General features: G+C 42.1%; 1 protein-coding gene across 2 annotated transcripts in view; it reads left to right on the forward strand.

Annotated features, from left to right (window-relative positions):
- ENPP3 (ectonucleotide pyrophosphatase/phosphodiesterase 3) overlaps positions 1 to 19,894 on the forward strand; it is a 709,815-nt gene that overhangs the window by 411,865 nt on the left and 278,056 nt on the right. For both annotated transcript variants that reach the window (XM_069235161.1, XM_069235162.1), the window contains exon 15: positions 15,226 to 15,257. In XM_069235161.1, the coding sequence (XP_069091262.1) occupies positions 15,226 to 15,257 (32 nt within the window). The remainder of the gene's footprint in view (positions 1 to 15,225; positions 15,258 to 19,894) is intronic.

Consider the following 19,894-nt stretch of genomic DNA (forward strand, 5'->3'; position numbering starts at 1 on the left):
AACTGCACGTTTTGTTTTAGCGCAGCTGGAAAAGATACATTCCAGACAGATGGACCCTGGAGATTTTCTCTTCAGGTTATCAAGGTTATCAGGTTACTTTGGGACCCTCCTGATGTCTCTGAACCCCTCTTCCTCAGGACTCTGTTCAGTGATCAGCACTGTTAGAAGGGGTCCAAAACTGCTTGAACAAGGCAGATAAAATGTGCCAAAGGATTAGAAGGGAATGGGTTGTTATTCGACGATTTTTCCAGGACAAAAATTGTCCAGAGAGTTCAGGCCAGTATTAAGTATGTCAACATCTTTATTCCATACCAGGCATTCAAAATGGCCACATTGTCAAGAGGACTTATTGGTGGCAATTGACCTACTAGATGGCTAGCTGCATGTACCGATGACCATGTTATTTCAGAACTTCCTCAGGTTTTGTGATCAGGATAATGACTATCACTTCAATGTCCTCCCATGTGGCTTAGCAACAGCCCCAAGAGTATACTTGAAGGCAGTAGGTAGATTACATGATTTAGGATTCTCCCTATTCCCTTACCTCGATGATTGGTTTATTGTGTCAACTTTTTCGAAGGGATCAAAGGATATATCCAAGGTCCTGGAAGAACACCGGTTTCTGATGAACCACATCAAGTATCATATTATCCCAGCAAAATTAATTCAATTCATTGGCGCTCCTTCCAATTTGCCAGAACAAAGAAGGATGAAGCTTGAAGTCCACCATGAGACTCTCCTTGCCAAAACAAGAGCGACTTAAAGGGAACGGTTAACCATACAAAGGGACATGGCTTCCACAGTGTCTTTAGCTCACAGGGTTTGCTTGCACATGTATCTTTTACAAACCCATCTTCCAGAGCATTGGAACCTATGGTAGTATGAATGCCTGACTCCAGTAACTCCTTCGATTGTAGACTCCGTACAATAGTGGCTCAGTGTAAAAAGAATGAACCTTAGGTGTCATAACCCCTTTTAGAGGGCCACTAGGCAAGCAGAAGCTACTGGCCCCAATAGCTGGGCTTGGAGCCTTTTACTCCTGATGTCCCAGGGCCCAATTCACTATGGAACCTGAGTAATTGGGCTAAGTACCTCTTCAGCACTTGACTCTCAGTAGTAGTGTGGGATGACCAGTCTAAATGTTCTCGGAGGCAGATGCAGAGAGGTAAACACAGACTTATAACTCAAAATACGTTCAGTAGCAGCAATAAATGATTGCCCAGTCAAATACTCACCTTTATGAAAAAAGGGAGCATTCAAATATGAACACAAAGTAAACTATAGCATACACAAACAATACACACAGTCCCCTGATTTCAAGGCACTAATCTATATTCTATAGGAAGGTCCTTGAGTCTCACTTCTCTTCCACTAATTGTAGTGGTCATTCCCCATTCAGTATAGGCAGCATTCATGTTAAGCCCCAGTAGTAGTCAGAGTCTCAGTAGTCCCACTTTGACTCTTCCAAATTCGAAAGTGTTTCAGTGCCCAAAGCAGCAGAAACATTTCCCAGGGGGCCTTCCAGCCTTGCATCCGCTCCTGCAGGGGTTGCGCTACTGGTTTCCCCAGGAGCACTTCACTCTCAGACATCAGGAAGGGCGGCAGGGGCTGCTGGCGGTGAGTAGCACTCGCAGTTTTGCAGATGCAGCATCTTAGAGTCCATGGCACTTTCTCCATTGAGTCAGTAAGTTCCTCTGATCCTTCACAGGTGGGGAAATGATCACTTAGGTTCTGATCCTTAGTTGGGACTGTACATGCACAAGTCACTAAGGCGTCCTCTCCTGTCTACGATGGTGGAACCAGGCAATGATCCTAGATCTTCACAGTGGCCCCCTCTGGCATACGGGTTATCCATCTTACTTTGCCCAAGGGCGGTGGCATGATTGGCACAAGTTACTTCCTCACCACGGCAGCTGCCTCGCATATGTGGCTGCCAATTTCACTCCGCACACATTGGCTATGGTCCGATTGCCAGAGCAGTCTTGCAGTCTTCATAGCAGCACCTTCTTCAGCACTTTATGCCGCACACTAGCTATCGCCCTACCAGCAAAGCAGTCATGCAATCCTCATGGTTGCCCCCTCTGACAAACAGGGTCAATGATTTCTCTCTGCACACAGGCAGTGACCTGATCAGCACAACCAGAGCTAACTTCACTGTGGCCCCATCTGGCATATAGGGTCAGGAACTTGAATCTGCACATGGGTGTTAATCCAAATAGTGCAACAGCCATCTCCTTACACGCCACTGTACCTATCCCTTCAAGTGCCTTCCTCTTCCTCACAGGACACACTGGTCTTGGAAAGGAAACAGGCAGGTGTCCTACAGGCTCCAGGGCAGATGATCTTGGATCTCCCTGTGTGAGGTCCCTTCACCCAGTTGGAAGACTGGCAGACCTTAACCCCCATTTCTGGTTGCCGAGCTTCCTTTCCTCGACTTACAGACTGGAGGCTACACAGTTGACCATTTTGGGGGCCTCAAGCTCCCCTTTTTATAGATCATTTCCATACACAGAAATTATTTAGGGTCTGATTCTTTGAAGTTTGCGATGAAGGTCTTCTTCCTTTTGAAGTGCCCATTCCTCTGTCTTGACTTTCCTCCAGAAAGAAGTCTGTCACAGCAGGAGCGACTCCAAATATGATAGCCCCACAACAAAGGCCATGGGAGTGACTAGAGGCTCATCGCTAGATATCAGTCATAGTGATATGTGCAGCTGTACTTTTTATGATTCTCTTATCAGCACCAACTCCTTCCTAAGATGTGTCCAGTCCCCTTTCCAGTGATATTTCCCTGAATCAAAGAGCATCCTTTGAAGCGTACTGAAGAGCCCGGCTCTTCTTCACCCAGTATGTGGCCCATCCAGCTCTCAGGCACGCACCAATTGACAAATCTGTCTGGGGTAATTGCTCTACCTCTACATGGTTCTCAGCTCAGGCCTGGATCTCACAAAATGGAAGCCAGTATTGTACCCTTCACAAGCATATAGCCACACAGCATACACATGCAACCACAAGCATGCTGCACACCACTACATACTAGTTTGATGTAGGCTAAGGGTGAGTTAAGTGCACCTAATTAGAACTTTTACATTAATTAACCCATAGGCATCACTTCAGTGACACAGGTAAGAAGACCTGTTAACTCCTACTGATCACTGTACAGTATGCTGCCACCAATGCACTGGTGCTACTTAACTCCTGCCAAAGGTAGTAGCCTTTCACCACTATGATGGTAGCACTTTCTGATCCTCTCCTTATCCAACCAGAGGCTAATCCATGAGACAGGCCTATATTGTGGTACACACTCATGATCCGTGTTCCCCTATGACAACAAAAATGAGCACCAGGAATCCAGGCATCATTGCAGCAGGGGCACTCAGGGAAGGGGTACAAGCCTGTCACCACGGTAATGACTTTTCCATTACAAAAATAGATTGTCCCTTCTAACTTTCTCCTTCCAAGGTAGTAACCACAGATGCAACTGGAACAGGGTGGTGAGCTACACTAGACTCATAGGAGGAATTACAGGGAAAGTAGGAGCCCCATGAAGCTTTCGTGTTTTCCAATTGGAAGGAATTAAAGGTAGTGTGGTTGGCACAGACCCATTTCTCCCAAGGTGTGAATGGTCATATTGTCTGAGTAAGGAAAGGCAATATAGTGGCAAGGTCCCTGATAAATCATCAAGGGATACAGACTCTTAGGACTTATTTCACATAGCACAGGAGATCGGCATTTGGGCAGAATGCAATGTGTCACCTCTAGCACGTTCTACCTTTTGGGGAAATGAAATTCTCAAGTAGACAATCTGGGATGCTCTTTTCCAACCTCCGTTCTCTTGTGTCTCCAGCCAAAGTTTTTCAAGTTCATAACTGGGAAGTTCAGAGTTCTGTGTTTATATCATTCTGTGGAGGACAACTCTTCTTCTGTAATTTAGTTCCCTAGATCATTCTGATCAAGCAAGGGAAGATTCTTTATTGATAGATTGGCCTTGGAGTCTGCTATATGACTTTCCTCTGATTCCTTTCATAGCAAAGGTCATTCAAAAGATTCAGGAGGTCTGGCTTAAAATCATTAAATGTACAGGATTATATCTGTCTGTGTTTTATTAGCTGCTTGAATTCACCTAGGGTATACACTCCATCTGTAAGGACTGCAGTAAGGAAGATGGAGGAGAAGGTAATCACCCGGTTACTTATAGGTAATCTTTATTACTCTGACTTCAGGTCTTCCTCGTCACAATTCTAGATTCTTTCACACCCGTGTCTAGGTCTAGGAATTCAAACAGTAAGTATTTTGGGTCTCTATGCTTGGCTATTACAGGAAGCAGCTCAGGCTCAACCCTCTATTATCCCACCTTGACAAGAAGTAGTAGGTGGCCATTTTTGTCGTTATTCTTGGTAACATTCGTATAATGTGTGACAAAGAACACCTGAAGTCATAGTAATGAAGATTACCGGTAAGTAACCAAGTACATTCTGCCAATGTCTCTTCTGCCCAATTACACTGGGAATCCATTACCAGGACTCAAATAAGTGATGACAGTTTTCCTATCCCACCAAGATATGGTGGTCATGGAGCCAAGGACCAGGAGAAGGTAAAATCATGAAACATAAACATGGGTGAATTTGGAAACTTCACCCTTTTGAATTATTGTGACCACCCAATTTCACTCAGGTGAAGGTTCCCCATTAGTTTTTTCCAGATGCTGTTTGTCCCACCCAGGAATGTTGGGCTATCGTGAGACCGAGAAGTGGCTGGAAGTGGTGGAATCCAGAGTGCAGCATTATAGGGACTGAGGCCGAGCAGCGTACATAGCCCTGCGAATGGTGAACAGGGACTGCAGAAAAAGAACCTTGCCAATGAAGAATGGGGCTAACATGGCAGGAGATGGTGGAAGGGGATGGGATGTACAGGAGGTGTGCAGGAGTGGGGGTTGTCACAGCAAATTGCTCCCAAGTAGCACAAGCCCATCTCATGTCACTCCTGGCTTCTGATAGCAGTATGAATGCTTTTCCACTGTTGCGAAGGGCAGTGGTAACTATGCTCTTTTTTTTTTTAAACAAACATTGCCCACTTTGCATTTTGACAAAGCTGGGAATATGGGGCCAGATGTAGCAACTTACAAATTTGCGAGGTGCAAAGTGCGAGTCCATGCGACTCGCAATTTGCACCTCGCAAATTGGTATGCAGTACGGTGTCTCAGACACCGACTGCAACTCGCTATGGGGTCGCAATGACCCACCTCATGAATATTCATGAGGTGGGTCGCAAATTGCGGCCCCATAGCGAGTATAGGCACTCGCAAACATGGAGGCCTGCTGTCGTCAGCAGACCTCCATGTTCGTGACTGCTTTCAATAAAGCAGTTTTTTTTTTTTAAGTGTAGCCCGTTTTCCTTAAAGGAAAACGAGCTGCACTTAAAAAATAAACCGAAACCTTTAGTTTCGGTATTTTTTCAGGGCAGGGAGTGGTCCCTGGGACCACTCCCTGCCCTGAAAAAATATTTTTGGGTCCATTCACAAAGTGGAAGGGGTCCCATGGGGACCCCTTCCAATTTGCGAGTGGGTTACCATCCACTTGAAGTGGATGGTAACTGCGATACCATTTGCGACCGCGTACGCGGTCGCAAATGGTATTGCATACCACTCAGACTCGCAAATAGGAAGGGAACACCCCTTCCTATTTGCGATTCTGAAATGCATATTGCGAGTCGGTACCGACTCGCAATATGCATTTCTGCATTGGGAAACGCGTTTAGCGAGTCACAAACGGCAATTTTTGCCGTTTGCGACTCGCTAAACGTTTCCTACATCTGGCCCATGGTTCCAAAAATTTAAGTTGCTCAACTTCACACCTTCGCTCATGCCTAAGTGCAGCCACATTTTTCTGCTTAACTATACCTGTCAAAGATCTTTACGACTCTCAGCACTGTTAAGCTGGACAGTCTGAAGTCACAGCTGTTTCTTATTTCCTTCAGTTCCTGCTACACACCCTAAGTGTTGGTACTGTCTCCTATGCACATCATTCAGGCTGTTTATTAAACTTGTGTAAAATCTGCTAGATCAGGGGTCGCCAACCTTTTTCATAATAAGAACACTTATGTTCAATTAAAATCATCATGAGCTACTAATGTTAGTAGTGCTGTAATAGTGACTACATCAGACAAGTTTACCACTAGTGATCACCTCCTTGCATCAGGCCGTGTTGCCAGCAGTAATGTGAACAACCATCAGCAAAGCCAATAGGTCTTGCTTATGCAAGATCGTTTGGCTTTGCCAATGTTTTTAGCCATGTTGCAAATGGCTGAAAGTAAAGTTAAAAAGCTTTATGACACAGCCAGCATTGACTGTGTTACAGCATTTTGTTTTACTTACACTTATGCTGCACTGAAACTTGCTCTGCCATATAATCTATACTATAATGTCCCTGTGGACTTTTGCATGCAGCCTCCGGTTCAAAATGGGCAAGCATTTATTTACAAGTTCATTGACGTGAAAGAAAGTGAATAACTTGAGTGTCCTGCACAGTTAACTTTTGGGTCACCTTCATTTTTAAAGACATTCTGCAACAAACATGTAAAATGTGTAAAAATATCTTTAAAAATTACACAAATGTATTTAATTCACATGCAGAACTGTTTCATCTTAGTAGTAGTAGTACAGAAGCCTAAATCAGTGAAGTCTCTTTTAAAGGAATAGTTTTCAAACATGAATTTTGAAACATTTATGCTTCCACCCACCCTGACAATGCCAATAATGAACTAAGAGACAAGTCAGTTATGTGCACCTTTGGGATGACATGGGTTGCTATCCTACGTGGACAACATTTTTGTAAAATCTCATGTTAGAGAAGTTTTCATATAGCGCACATTTTGAAGGTATGTATTTCAAGATCGTATGATATGTAATAATAGAGAAAAAGCATTGGCAAAGCCAATAGGTTTTGCCTATGAGAAATCTATTATCTTTTTTGTACATGTGGCAGATCACTATGCTAAAGATGTGAAGTAACAGAAAGAGCTGCCGACTTGGGGAACTGTGTTTAAGTTTCGGCATTGGCTCAACATCCTGTGATCCTGGCCATACATGTAATCTCTCCAGTGCCATAAAACTGTGTCTTTGTGCAATATAAGTGGTGCTCTTTTACAGCACTGGAATACTTTATAGAACTTTTATAAAAGCTGCCCATACTGTGAAAACGGTGATGTGTACGCTTTTAAGGTGTGCGAGTGTCCTAGGTGAGGAGAAGAGGAAGCCTGCAAGGGAGGAAGCCTGTGAGGGGAGAGAGGAAGGCTGAGGAAGCACGGTGGTGGAGGAGGTGGCTCTTGCACTGCGCCACATGGAGCACTGCGATGGCAGACGGTCATTAGGGAGTTGGAGGATAGCGGACATAGCTTGTTTTGAGTTGGGGAATGTAGTAAAGCATACTATAATTGATTTTCAGTGGGTTTTGGAGAACTTGTGGCTCCTGTGCAGCTGCACCTGCTGCACCATTCATATTATGCCCCTAGTGCCTGAAAGGTAACTGCACTTCTGACTGCTTGTTTAGTAGTACAATATAGCAATAATTGGTGTTCAGTGGGTTTCCTAGAGCTTTTGGCCCCTATGCACTGCACGTGCTGCATGATTCAAATCATAGACATGGTGCCTGCACGTTAACTGCACTTATGACTCATTGTTTAGAAGTAAACTATAGCAATAATCAGCGTTCAGTGGATTTCCTAAAGCTTTTGACCCAGTGCCACTGCACCTGCTGCACTTGTGACTACTTGCTTAGTAGTACAATATAACAATGATCAGTATTCAGTGGGTCTTCTAAAGCTTTTGGCCCCTGTGCCACTGCACCTGTTGTACCATTCAAATTCTGGCCATACTGCCTGCAAGGTAACTGCACTTCTGACTGCTTGTTTAGTAGTAAAATATAGCAATAATCGGTGCCCAGTGTTTTTTTTTTAGCTTTTGGCCCTGGTGCCACTGCACCTGCTGCACCATTTAAATCATGACTGTAGTGCCTGCAAGGCCAAGTCAGGGAATTGTTTATATCCAGTCATATATATTTTCCAAAAAAGGCATAGTTGCAGACGGAATGCATGATTATTGTGTAGCTAACCATAAACAGTAAAGCTTTCATAAAATGTGCTTGTAAACATATCCAACTGTCCAAAAACGAGTTGCCACAGATGTCATAAATAAAGCATATGCTTTACAAATCAAAGTGTAAAGCAAGCATTGTTAAATTGTGTTACAATGTGGCTGTCTCTTTCCACTGAAAAGGTCTTATTCAGTGACTGACAGTAAACAATGTAAATTGCCCATTATCAAAATATGTCAGACTGAAGCTGAGACTGCAATGTGGTTTTATACTTTGTTCCTAAAAAGGCAGTTTCACAAATTAAATGGACTCACTAAAGAAGAGAAAATTTGCCAAAAAACGTGCTAAATATGAAAAAATATCTGCCAAATTCCAAAAATGTATTTCATTCACAAGCAGGACTGTTTCCTTTTAGTAGTACTGGTTCATCAGATTAAATCAGTGCACATTATTTTGTAATGATTTTCAAACATTATTTTAGAAATATTCATATTTCCACACACCCTGACAATGCCAATCATGAACTTTATGCCCCACGGATGAAAGGCAAATGTTTTGTGTAGCTGAGGAACGAGACAAAAGCAAATAAAGCTAGCACATGGAAACCCAGAAAACATGAGTTACAAACCACAAAGGCAATGGCAAGCAGCGGCCAAAATGCATTCCTTTGTTAACTTTCCGAACCTCCACTGAAACTCTTGACAGGCTTGATAGGCTGCGACTTAAAAAGGGTTTGTCAATTTGGAATGTCTCTACATAGGTAATACATGCCGGCCACAGCTTCAGTGCCCCAGACACAACAGTACTAATACTAGTAATGTCTCCCCACATGATTTATCACTCAAAAAGTAGCTTGAAATATAATTTGGAAATCAAGTTATGTTTTCTCCAAACATCAGCTTATGAGTTATGAAAATACACACATTTTCACTATGAATATACAATTTTGACATCAATATGTATTAATTCAGCCAAGCAGCGTGTTCCAATTTAGTAGGCTTGGATAAACACATTTTCAGCATTAGCACATGTTATAGCCCCTTAAAACTGTTTTAATGTTAAATCTGGAGGCCATTTACAAAATGTTAAACTTCCCTAAAGAATATTGATAGCCCACATTATTTGTGGAGTGTCTGGTTTTTGATAGTCAGTGAGTTTAAATACACACCCACTCTTGACAGAAAGAAGTGCCTGAAAAATGTTATTATTATCTACCTGGGTTCTACTATGACATATAAGACTGCCTAGTGAAGAGTCCTGAGCCACGTCTGAGGCATTTAAATGTTTCTGATAAAGAAATAACTAAATAACTACTAATTTCCTGACAACAGCAGCTGCAAAGGAAAATATGGGGGTGGTGGAGGAGGGAGTGCAACTGTCGTGGTCTGTACCCTGAGCCACTTTCAGTGAATAACAGCATCATGCCCTATGATAGTTATTTCCTGTGCTCACTTGCTGGCTGCTGTCACAGGTTCAGGGACGGTTCTAGGGCGATGCGACTGGTGCCACCTCACTGGGCACCGACTTCAGAGAAGGGGGAGGCGCCATTTTTTTCAAATAAAGTTAAAATCACCTGCTGCAGCATTTCTTGCCTCCAGAAATGGTCCTGCACCAATAAACATGTCAAGATAACTCTGGTTTTTAATGGAGCTGCTGGAAAGTGATGAAGTTTTGTCTAGTGGCAGTTTCGACTCATAAAGTAGTGCAGAGGGTTATTATGCCTCTTGCAAAGCACATTTACCATGTAGATCACAGAAATCCATATAATGTAAATGGTTCAGTGCATTACTGCTTTTGTCAGAGAGACCGTTTAGTTACTTGCAGTTTCTTAGCTACAATTCTTGAATAGAACAGTGAGCTATTACCTGTCATCAAAAAGCAGCATGCAGAAATGCATGTGAGAGAGTGTGGTTATGGAGACTTGAGTGGCACTGTTAAAGGGTGGTGGTGAGGGAAACCTTGGAGAAGGAGGTAATGGTGGGGGGGCGCCAACAAACATTGTCGAAACCAGGTGTCAACAGCACTAAAGCCGGCCTTACATAGATTCATGGCTGTAGAGGGAGCTTTGTATACTAGTTTATGTAGATCCTGCTGCCAGTGGGGAAACGAAATCTGAGGTGCCCCCCTCCAAGATATGCTGAAGGGGCCCACCACACCAAGTTCTGCCCCCAATTGCCTCCAGAAAAATCCTTAAATGATGTGTTATTTACAGTGATATGAAACACTACATAAAAATCAAGTCAATATTATGAGACTGTTTTACAAAGTATGAGACTGATTGCATATCCTGCGCCTCGCAGAAACATGAAAGACAAAAAACTGGCCAAATAATGACTTTGACTGACTTGTTTTAATTAATAAAGAGTATCTATCTATCTATCTATCTATCTATCTATCTATCTATCTATCTATCTATCTATCTATCTATCTATCTATCTATCTATCTATGCATATATCTACAGGGACGGGGGGGGGCACAGTGCCTCTCATCCCAGCACAGTTCACTCCATTGCATCCTGGTAAACTTTCTGTAGTTTTCACAACAGTTGGTGCGGGTAGTGCTGTTATCTCTAAACACATGTTTCTGGGTTTATCCCTTCATCAGTAGAAAGCAGAACTAGTAGAGAGCAGAGAAAGGTCATTTGGTGTTGCTGCCCATATCTTCACGGTTCACAGTACCTCTCCACAGGCACACAGGTGCATCCCAGGAGAGCTTGTCAGCTCGTTGGCTCAAGGTAGCTTTTTAGACACAAGAGGGGAGGAAGCACACTGCGTCTCTGCAGGATGAAAAACATATGTTTGGAAGAAGTGAAGTGCACTCATTTAAAGCGCTATTTGGACACTGGCAAAGCTGTCCCAGTTCTTTTGCCCAGATGTCCATAACTATGAAGAAGAAACATGAATTTAAAATGTGTAATGTCTATCATTCATAGGCCCCTTGAGATAGGACTGCAAGCCAGGGCTTTGAACCATAGGGCCACCCTGCTGTAATACCTGGACCCTGACAGCCTGAGCCCGCAGCACTATTTCCAGAGTTTTGGGACCTGAACCAAGCTTGGTTCTCCTTTCCATCCTCACACTTGAGCCACATTCGTGATCCACAGCTGCGTAAAATGTAACTCTACATGGGGTACAGAGTTTTCAACTACATATGCCTTGATGGTTATGTAGGCGTATTTACTCGGTCTGATATCACTTGTGTGGAGCAAAAACCTGCCACTGAGAGGCCAGACGAAGCAATGGAAAGATCCACTGCAACTCTGATTTGTATGCGGTCTTATTTAAAAAGTTGCCTAAAAGGGGCCTAGGTTAACACCACCACCCCCACTTTGTGGTGGCGGCTGGGGCTTAAATGATGCTTCTGGTGGTGACAGGCACTGAGGGGCATAAGGAATGGATCTATGGTATGTGGCCCTACTACCTTTAAGAACAGCAGGTTATACCTTTCCTCCCTTTGCCACATCAAGGTTAAAGCCTGAAAGAAAAAAACTGTTTGTGGACTCACCAGCTTGGGACACCAACTGTCCAAGCACCAAGGGTAGTCCCATTACTTCTTTAATCCCAAGGCATCACAGCCCTCTTGCACTGGACATTGGCATCATAACCTGGGAGAATGCTGCAGCAGACATGGGTTTAACCAGGAGGACCTTGAAGAATGCATGAAACCTAGACCTACCCTTTTGCTCTTGCTTCTGTTAGGGTTGCCACATGGCTGACCACAAACATTAATTACGGTTTCAGGGCTGGTCCTTCAAATGAATAAATTCTGTGAATCATTTTACTGGTACTTATTTATTACAGTCACTCCTCTACTAATTGATTGCACTTAGTTGGATGTGCTCCGTACAACATGCTTGTATTGTTGAACATTACTGCAATAGATACAATTGGGGAATTTAGATCAGCAAAATACATCAAGAGCCAAGCCTGGTTTTGAACACAGGTCCATGGACTCAAATTCTGCAGCTTTCCGAACAGACCATGGGACAGATGTATGAAAAGTGGTGCTGCACCTAGCGTAGCACCACTTTTCTTGCACCCCCCTAATGCCACCATGTGTGCACCATATTTAACATACACACACCATGGCACTAGATAAGGGTGCTAGCGTAATTATTTTTTACGCTAGTCCGCCGCTTTGCAGGATTAGTGTCAAAAGAATCCTGCAAGAAACCCAGAGACCCATTGAATATAATGGGAGCCTTCCTTTAATGTCTGCTCTTAGAAGGCGTTAAAGATGCCGATAAAAATGCTGCAACTAAATCTCTTAGATTTCTTTGCGCTAGTTTTTTGCCCCCCCCCAGTGCCAGAACACCCCCTTATGTACATTGTGCCTGGTGCACGCATAATGTGGGTCAATGGGTTACAAAGTGGCGCAATGCAATCATTGCGACAGTTTGTAAATATGACTTGGCGTTTTTGGCCTTCCAACTCCACTTTAGGGTAAAAAAAATGGTGCTAATGTGGCGTTGGAATGGAGTTAGCCCCTCTTAAATCTGGGCCCATATCTTTTAACAGTAATGGTATGTAGTTGTTACATATGAAGTAGGAAGAACAGTTTGAAAGCCTGGTATTAGACCCAGTTTTCAAACTTCCCTTTACCAAGTCATTTTAGTGACTTTGAACCTTTTTTATTAAAGAGAACAGAATATAACAACATTTGACAGTTCCACTGCTCGTTTGCTAGTGGCACAGAGTGTGTAAGTGGGAATGGAAGGAGGCACGCAGGATTGATGATTCCAAAACTGAAGCCTTTGGATTTTTATTATCTAAATGAATGGAGAAGAAGAGTTTAGTATCGTGACAGGAGAGGTTCGACTGGTGGGTGACATCCCGTCTTAACTGAATTATGCATTTATCCGTTGCACACAGAGACAGCTGCAGTTTCTCACATGCACCATTTTAGTGCTCTGAAACAGCAGATCGTTTTGCCATTTTATTTACCATTACAGCAGGGGACATGGGAGCAACGATCAGTATTTTTTCAGATACAGGTGTTAGCCCTGGTTGCTGCCACTTACGTAATCGTACTCACACACTGGGCTCCAAGGGGGCAGGCTGGATGGAGAGGGGCCACAGACCAAAACTGAGGTCTATCTTCATTCATCCACTCAGCCCTTCTGCAAGAGACCTTCACCCACGCCTAAAATTAACATTCCTGAACAATTAGTGGCTTCCTAAAATGTAATCATAAGTATTACTTGAATTTCTGAAGAGCAGTGTCAGTCTGTTTTCAGAATTTGCACACAGAACTCAGCAGTCTACAACCTGCTGCACGATATTAGGACAACCAAGCCAAATGCCTGAGGGGCCCTGGGGCCTCTTGCATCATCGGGTGCTTGGGGAAATGTAATGCCCCTTTACGTGGACACAAACACAAATACACAATACAAACACACGCATTCAGATCTGTGTTTTCTCCTCCCTGTGTCCCTAACTGTCGCTCTATCTCTCTCTTTTTCTGCACACTAGGACACAGAGAATTACTGGGATACCTTCCATTCCAGTCCTGCACAAGCAAGAAACAAAAGCTGCAGTTGTAACCTTTTTTTTTCTTCTTTCGGATACAGTCACCAAACATAAAAAAAAAAAACATTTAAAGCAACATTAGTGTGCCCTTGTGTTCTTGTAAAGCGCTCCAATACCCTCGGGTTGAGTTTGTGCTATAGAAAACTGCACCAAAAAAAAAGAAAAGTAAAAATTGTCTCTTGTGAAAAGAAAGGCTGCAGCTAAATAGCGCACACTGTTGATTGTTTGGGCCCTTATGGACATTATGGCAGTCACACTTACTACATTTGGGGCATAGAGGGGCTCTAGTGTGGGGAAGCCTGGGCCTCCTTCTGCATCGCAGGTGTTGCGAGGGCTTCAGTGAAGCCCCTGCCTGCTGCATCTATTGCTCACTGACAGCAGCTAATGGGATGTGGCAGGAAAACGTTGCTAGAAACAAGAAGGATTACAACTAAACAATACCTGAGGAATGTAAGTGAATGACATTTACAATTAGCAGTGGGTGAGAAAGGCTGCATTTTCACTCTCTCAGTAGAAAACTGAATTATGCTTGTTAGAGATACAGAGCTGTGTGCAGCCAGACTTACAAATAAGCCTTTGAGTAGGGTGATAACACTGTTTCGTCCTCCTTCTTCCATTCGCTCTGCCTGCTTTGAAAGATCTTCAAGAGGATCCCCACTGAATCCAGAAAGATGGTCACCCATATGCTCCTCAGTATCAAACTCGACTGTGGCCATGCACTCTATGCCAGTATCACCTTGAAACTCCTAAAGAAACTACTGAACATCCACAACACCTCCACCAGACTCATCCTGAACATCCCACGCCGCAGCCACATCACTGGCCACCTAAGAAACCTTCACTGGCTGCCTATAAACAAAAGAATTACCTTCAAGCTCCTCACGCACGCCTACAAAGTCCTCCACAACGCTGGACCTACATACCTCAACCACCCCCTCTCCTTCTACACTTCCACCAGACATCTTCGCTTCACCCAACTAGCCCTGGTCACCATCCCATGGATCCGCAAGACCACAGCTGGAGGAATATCCTTCTCGTACCTCACTGCGAAGATCTGGAACTCCCTGCCTCTGCACCTCAGGTAATCACCATTGCTGCCTTAATTCAAAAAGGACCTCAAGACCCGGCTCTTCAACTAATACACCCTCTCTGCCCCCAGTGCCTTGAGACCCTTACAGGTGAGTAGGTGCGCTATATAAATACCCTGATTGGTTGTTTGGTTGAGTGACTGATTGATAATGCTCCTTGGGATGTTGGTGTGGGGCATTTTAAGCTCAGTTGCACATGGAGATATTTTCACATCTTGTGAACAAGGGAATATTTTGTGCAATCTTGCAATACTTATGCTAGAGTGTAATTTCCATGAGAGAATTTTAAACATACATTCACAGTGCACTCAAAACAAACGATAAACTGTGTTTGTTTAAGACAGATAGCTATAGAGTTTGATAAAAAGTCGGAGTTGTTTTCTTTTGCAACGTTGTAAATATAGTGAAGCTTCTTTTTGCGCTATCGAATTTAATTCATTCATGTCTAACTACAAAATGTCATCATGTGACTTCAACGTGTAAAAAGGGTGATGTGATTGCTTATCTATTTTTTGTTGCAGTTGATTCTGCAGGGATTGTCAAAAACCTGACAGTGAGTACAATATTTTACTTCTAAGACCCTTTGCTCAAAATGATTTGTCAGTGAAGGCTATTGTTCTATATTTTTTGACAGACTAACGCATAGCTTTGATTCACAATTTGGTAGACGACATACAGAAGAGTGATGCCTTTATTTATTTCAAACCTTCAAGGTCAGTTATAGGTCGGCAGGGGCCGATATTCAGGGTTCCTATCCCTTAAAGTAGTCCATTTATACTTTATCAACTCTGTATTACTACTATCATAAATTTTTACCACTGTTAACCATTATAGCAAGACTACTACATAAGCATGCATGCATAACATTTCCTAGAGCTGGGCGGGCCACTGAAGGCTCGAGTCTGATGCTTAGCTCTGGCTCAGCTCGAGGTCCTGTTGGAACCTGAAGCCCATTATAAGCTGAGCTTTTTTGTGGCTTCTGCCTACTACTCTTGCAGTACCCAGGATGTGGCATTACTACCAGAGCTGCTGACTTTGAAACTTGAGAATCACGTTTGAGTCTCCGCGCCAGCTCAACAACATTATATGATTCTGGGCAATTCACTTAATCTGCCCATGCCTATAAACATTGAATGCAAACTTGTGTTATGTGACTGATGCTTATGTAAATCCCTCCAGTACCTTAGGGTTGAGTTTGTGCTATATAAAAACTGCAGAAAATGGACAAAGAAGTAAAAACAAAGCCTCAGCATAAGAAATGTCAAATAGACACTAATTTACTGGCTTATTTGTACAAAATGATACCCGAAAACCTGGATTCTCTTCCTTGATTAGGTTAAATTGATTTAATAGACTATAATGTTGCTCTATAATAATCAAAGTAATGTAAATGACTGTCTTGCCTCTTATTTCACTGTTGGTTCATGTTTAATCAGTTTTAATAAGTACTGTTCAGTGCAGTGATATAATGTGATATATTAATGATTAAAGCTTCCATGTGTTGAAGAAATACATTTTTTTTTTTAATTTTGAAGAGACTTTATTGTATTTTACATGGTGTTTGTGGTATGATTGACATAAAAATATTTTCGGGGCTCAACTCACGGACTGGCTCTAAGAGCCGAGTCAGACCATTGGCTCTGCTCTGGTTTGGCTCTCCCTGTTAATTTGTTGGCTCACCCACCTCCAAAATTTCATATGTCTTGGTAAAAGTGACTCATTGTGTTGATGTATGGAAAACATCCAGAGTGCTACTCGTTTTCATATATTTTGTGTGTTCTTAAAAAGGATGTTGCATTGGGTAAAAGATAGGAACAAGTATGAGGTTGGTGACAATAAAACCCTTTGGTTGCAGTAAGGCTCGATATTCTCATTGCTAATTACATTGTGTTCCTTTTAAAAGGGGTGAGTTCAGTCCCTTATCGCTCCTGATGGATGAGAAAGTTAGTGGAAACAATACGGATCCACGCATGCCTTCAACTATTTAAGTTTCATTAACACACGTTATCTGGTCTATGCTAAAAAATTATGGGAGAAAATGAATATGACATCACAATCTTTCCCCGATCCTCTCAAAAGTGAATTGCCTGCTTGAGACGGCTGCCTCTAAGAGCCTATCCCTGTAGTGATAGGCTGCATTTTGTCCAACCAATTTGGCTCTCCCTCTCTTAACTGTCTAATAAGTAAAGATTCAATAAATGTTGGACTCACTTATTGTACCATAGTGCAGGCAGGCATGTGATTGAAGTTATTTCCAATAGGGTGTATTTGCCATAGCCACTACATTAATAAACATGGCTACATTACAACTTTTTTTGACAATATTCTAATTATGTTTTACTAAATTCGCAGCCCCTAAAATTTCTAATATTAAATTTAGACAATTGAATGATCTAAAGTCTTCACTATCGCACGAAAACTAAGAAACTTTGCAGTTTTCTAAGGATTGTCATTTCACTCAAATACAAATTATTCATTTGTTGTGCTTTATCTAGATACCATTGCCCTACAAGTCAACAGTAGATGTAGGCTGTATAAATGGACATTATAGTTCACAAAAAGGGAGGGCACATATCACAAAATGGGGAATTTGACAGTTTGCAAGATTCCATCAAAGGAAAACTCATCCAAATTAGGCAAAATAATAGAGTTCAAAGGCTTTAAAGAGCAGAGTTATTATCTAAACAATACCGAACATACAGATTTAAACCTTTAGACAGCAAAGCAATCTGTTGGTAACATAGATCACAATGCAGGCCCAGTTGTCATGCAAAAATCTGTCTATAAGGTTACAAATATCAGGTTTGGACCGAGATCAGAGCTTCTCTCAGGTTCCAAAATTTTACAGGCTCAAAATTTAGACAGCAAACCTCTCTTCCGTTCTGGGTAACACAGTTCTTGTACAGAACAGGATGCACCAGGTTACTCAGATTTCATCAGTTCACGTCTGTGTCAGCAGAGCAGAGCTATGGTGTGCTTTCACAGCATCATTTGTATTACACATTTTTTCCATTTGTAAGGCCTCCAATCTCCCACATCTGTTTGGGTTTTCCACTGACCAGATTCATGGCTTTGGGTATCTTCTTTTTGGGTCTGTTCAGTGGATCGATAGTGATTTCTACGGGTTTTCTGGAGGACACCTGTGGTCTGATTATCTCGGGGTTTGCACTTTGTGGCGTGTCCGTTGTTTCTGAGGGAGCGAATTGTACCAGTTTGTGCTTCTCTTCTTCCATAATGATGGCCTTGATGGTTTGATGATGGTGAATGATTATCAATTGTGACTGCAGCAGGTTTTGTTGTGTGGGTACAGTCTACTACCAAATATGTTGATCTGAAACATATGTAATGCATGAAGTGTGGGTGATCTGTCTAACACATGCTCTTGCCTCTGTGAGTGTGGTTATGATGTGTCCTTGGCGTGTACAGCTTGGGTAACAATATGATTTATGAAAGTGTTATGTTATCATTGCGAATAATGGTTGTGTGAGGAATGTGCTTATTGCTGGAGAGATTTGCTTTGACATCTTTTTGGAGTTGATGCATTGCAAACCTTCTCAGACTGACATCTCTTAAATATATTAAATCATAGAGTCATTGAACACCATTTCTCCTATTGGTTTAGCATTCTCCGACTGACACCTCGCAAAGGTACATAAGCATCAGAAAGTAAAATCTCTCAATAAAAAGTTAGACAAGCATTAAGTGACAAACGCATTTATTAGAAAAAAAAATTATTAGGAATTCGAAATAATAGCTTTTCAAAGTTTTACTAAATGGGCTAAATAAAAAAAATCTGTCGCAGCTGTTATGATTATTGAAATAACATTATTAATAACTTCTGTTTTATTTGGCGATTCATTTCAGAGTTTTACCTTTTTTTAAACACTGAATAACAGGTGTTCCGAATCCCAATTTAATAATTCTCAATTGTACTTATAAGAATGGAAAATGCATTTTGTAGTGAGTCAGTGGTACTCTGGACCATAGCAGTTCCCCATAGATACCGGTTTATTACCTGACCATTATAAACAGGTATATGCAAAAGTGGAAGTTTTTTAGGGGTATAGTGTAGGTCAGAGGCAATGAGAGGTTCCCTTTTATAAAAGAAACAATGTAGAAGGTTTTATAATGGCCATGGGGAAGTGGAATCCCTGTAGTGGGCACAGGTTATGTGGACTTCCCTCCACCCCCTGTAATATTTTGCATCTATCTTTAGAGCCTCTAAAATTGAAGAGGATAACGTTTTGAAAGTCATATGTGTTCACGGTTAGGAACCAGCTCAAGGAACTTTTAATTCATTTTAATTGACAACACTTTCCCTATACAGAAGGATGTTAGCAATTATACCTTTGCTTTTCGAAAACATCTGTATGCGTAATAATAATACAGTGCATTAGTCCATTGGAGGTATTTCGCATGAAGTGTTTACTTTTTGACTTACCAATGCAAAACATCCGTTTATGGAATTATTCATTCAAACATTTTTTATTTGAATGCATTCTTTTTCTCGATTTTGAATGTAAAATGGTCACCAATTTTGTGCATTCATGCTTAATAATCACACACCTGTGTCTGCCTTTGATGTCCTATACTCACAGACCAGCGCCTCCCATTGCTAGGTAAGATGCACAAAAGGAGCTAAAAAGGAACGGCTATCAGTGAATTAATGAGAATTTCTTTGGAAGGTCTGTCTTAGTATAGGTCGCATCTCAGGGGCAATAGTACATGTTGGTTATCCATTCTGAGGACTTTGAGTAAGTTAATTTCATCACTCATCACTCAGATTACAGATCTCCTACAGACTCTGTATGTATTTCCTCATTTATACAAATTGTATGGGCAAGCCCTCTTGTATCAAGGCTTTAGTCATGCTCAGGCATCTGAGAACAAAACTAGTCCTCTGGTTACTTAGTCATACAGTTTCTGGACCCTGAAAAGCAAAGGTATCCCTCTGACTACAATTTAGCGATCCCTTGGGTTACATGGATCGTATGAGCTCTGGACTCCGTGAGCAGCGCTATTCTTCACAGCAGAGAGTTCTTACAGTCTCAGTCTCCCAGCAGAATTAGTGCCTTTGAGGGTTCACAGATTTTACAAGATCAAACTCAAAACAAGGGTTCTGATCTATTCCTCTGGAAATGACAGAGATCTTACAAGTGAAGAAAACATCTAGGGGCATATTTATACTCT

This window comes from Pleurodeles waltl, chromosome 5, assembly GCF_031143425.1.
Source record: "Pleurodeles waltl isolate 20211129_DDA chromosome 5, aPleWal1.hap1.20221129, whole genome shotgun sequence".
NCBI classification, from domain to species: domain Eukaryota; kingdom Metazoa; phylum Chordata; class Amphibia; order Caudata; family Salamandridae; genus Pleurodeles; species Pleurodeles waltl.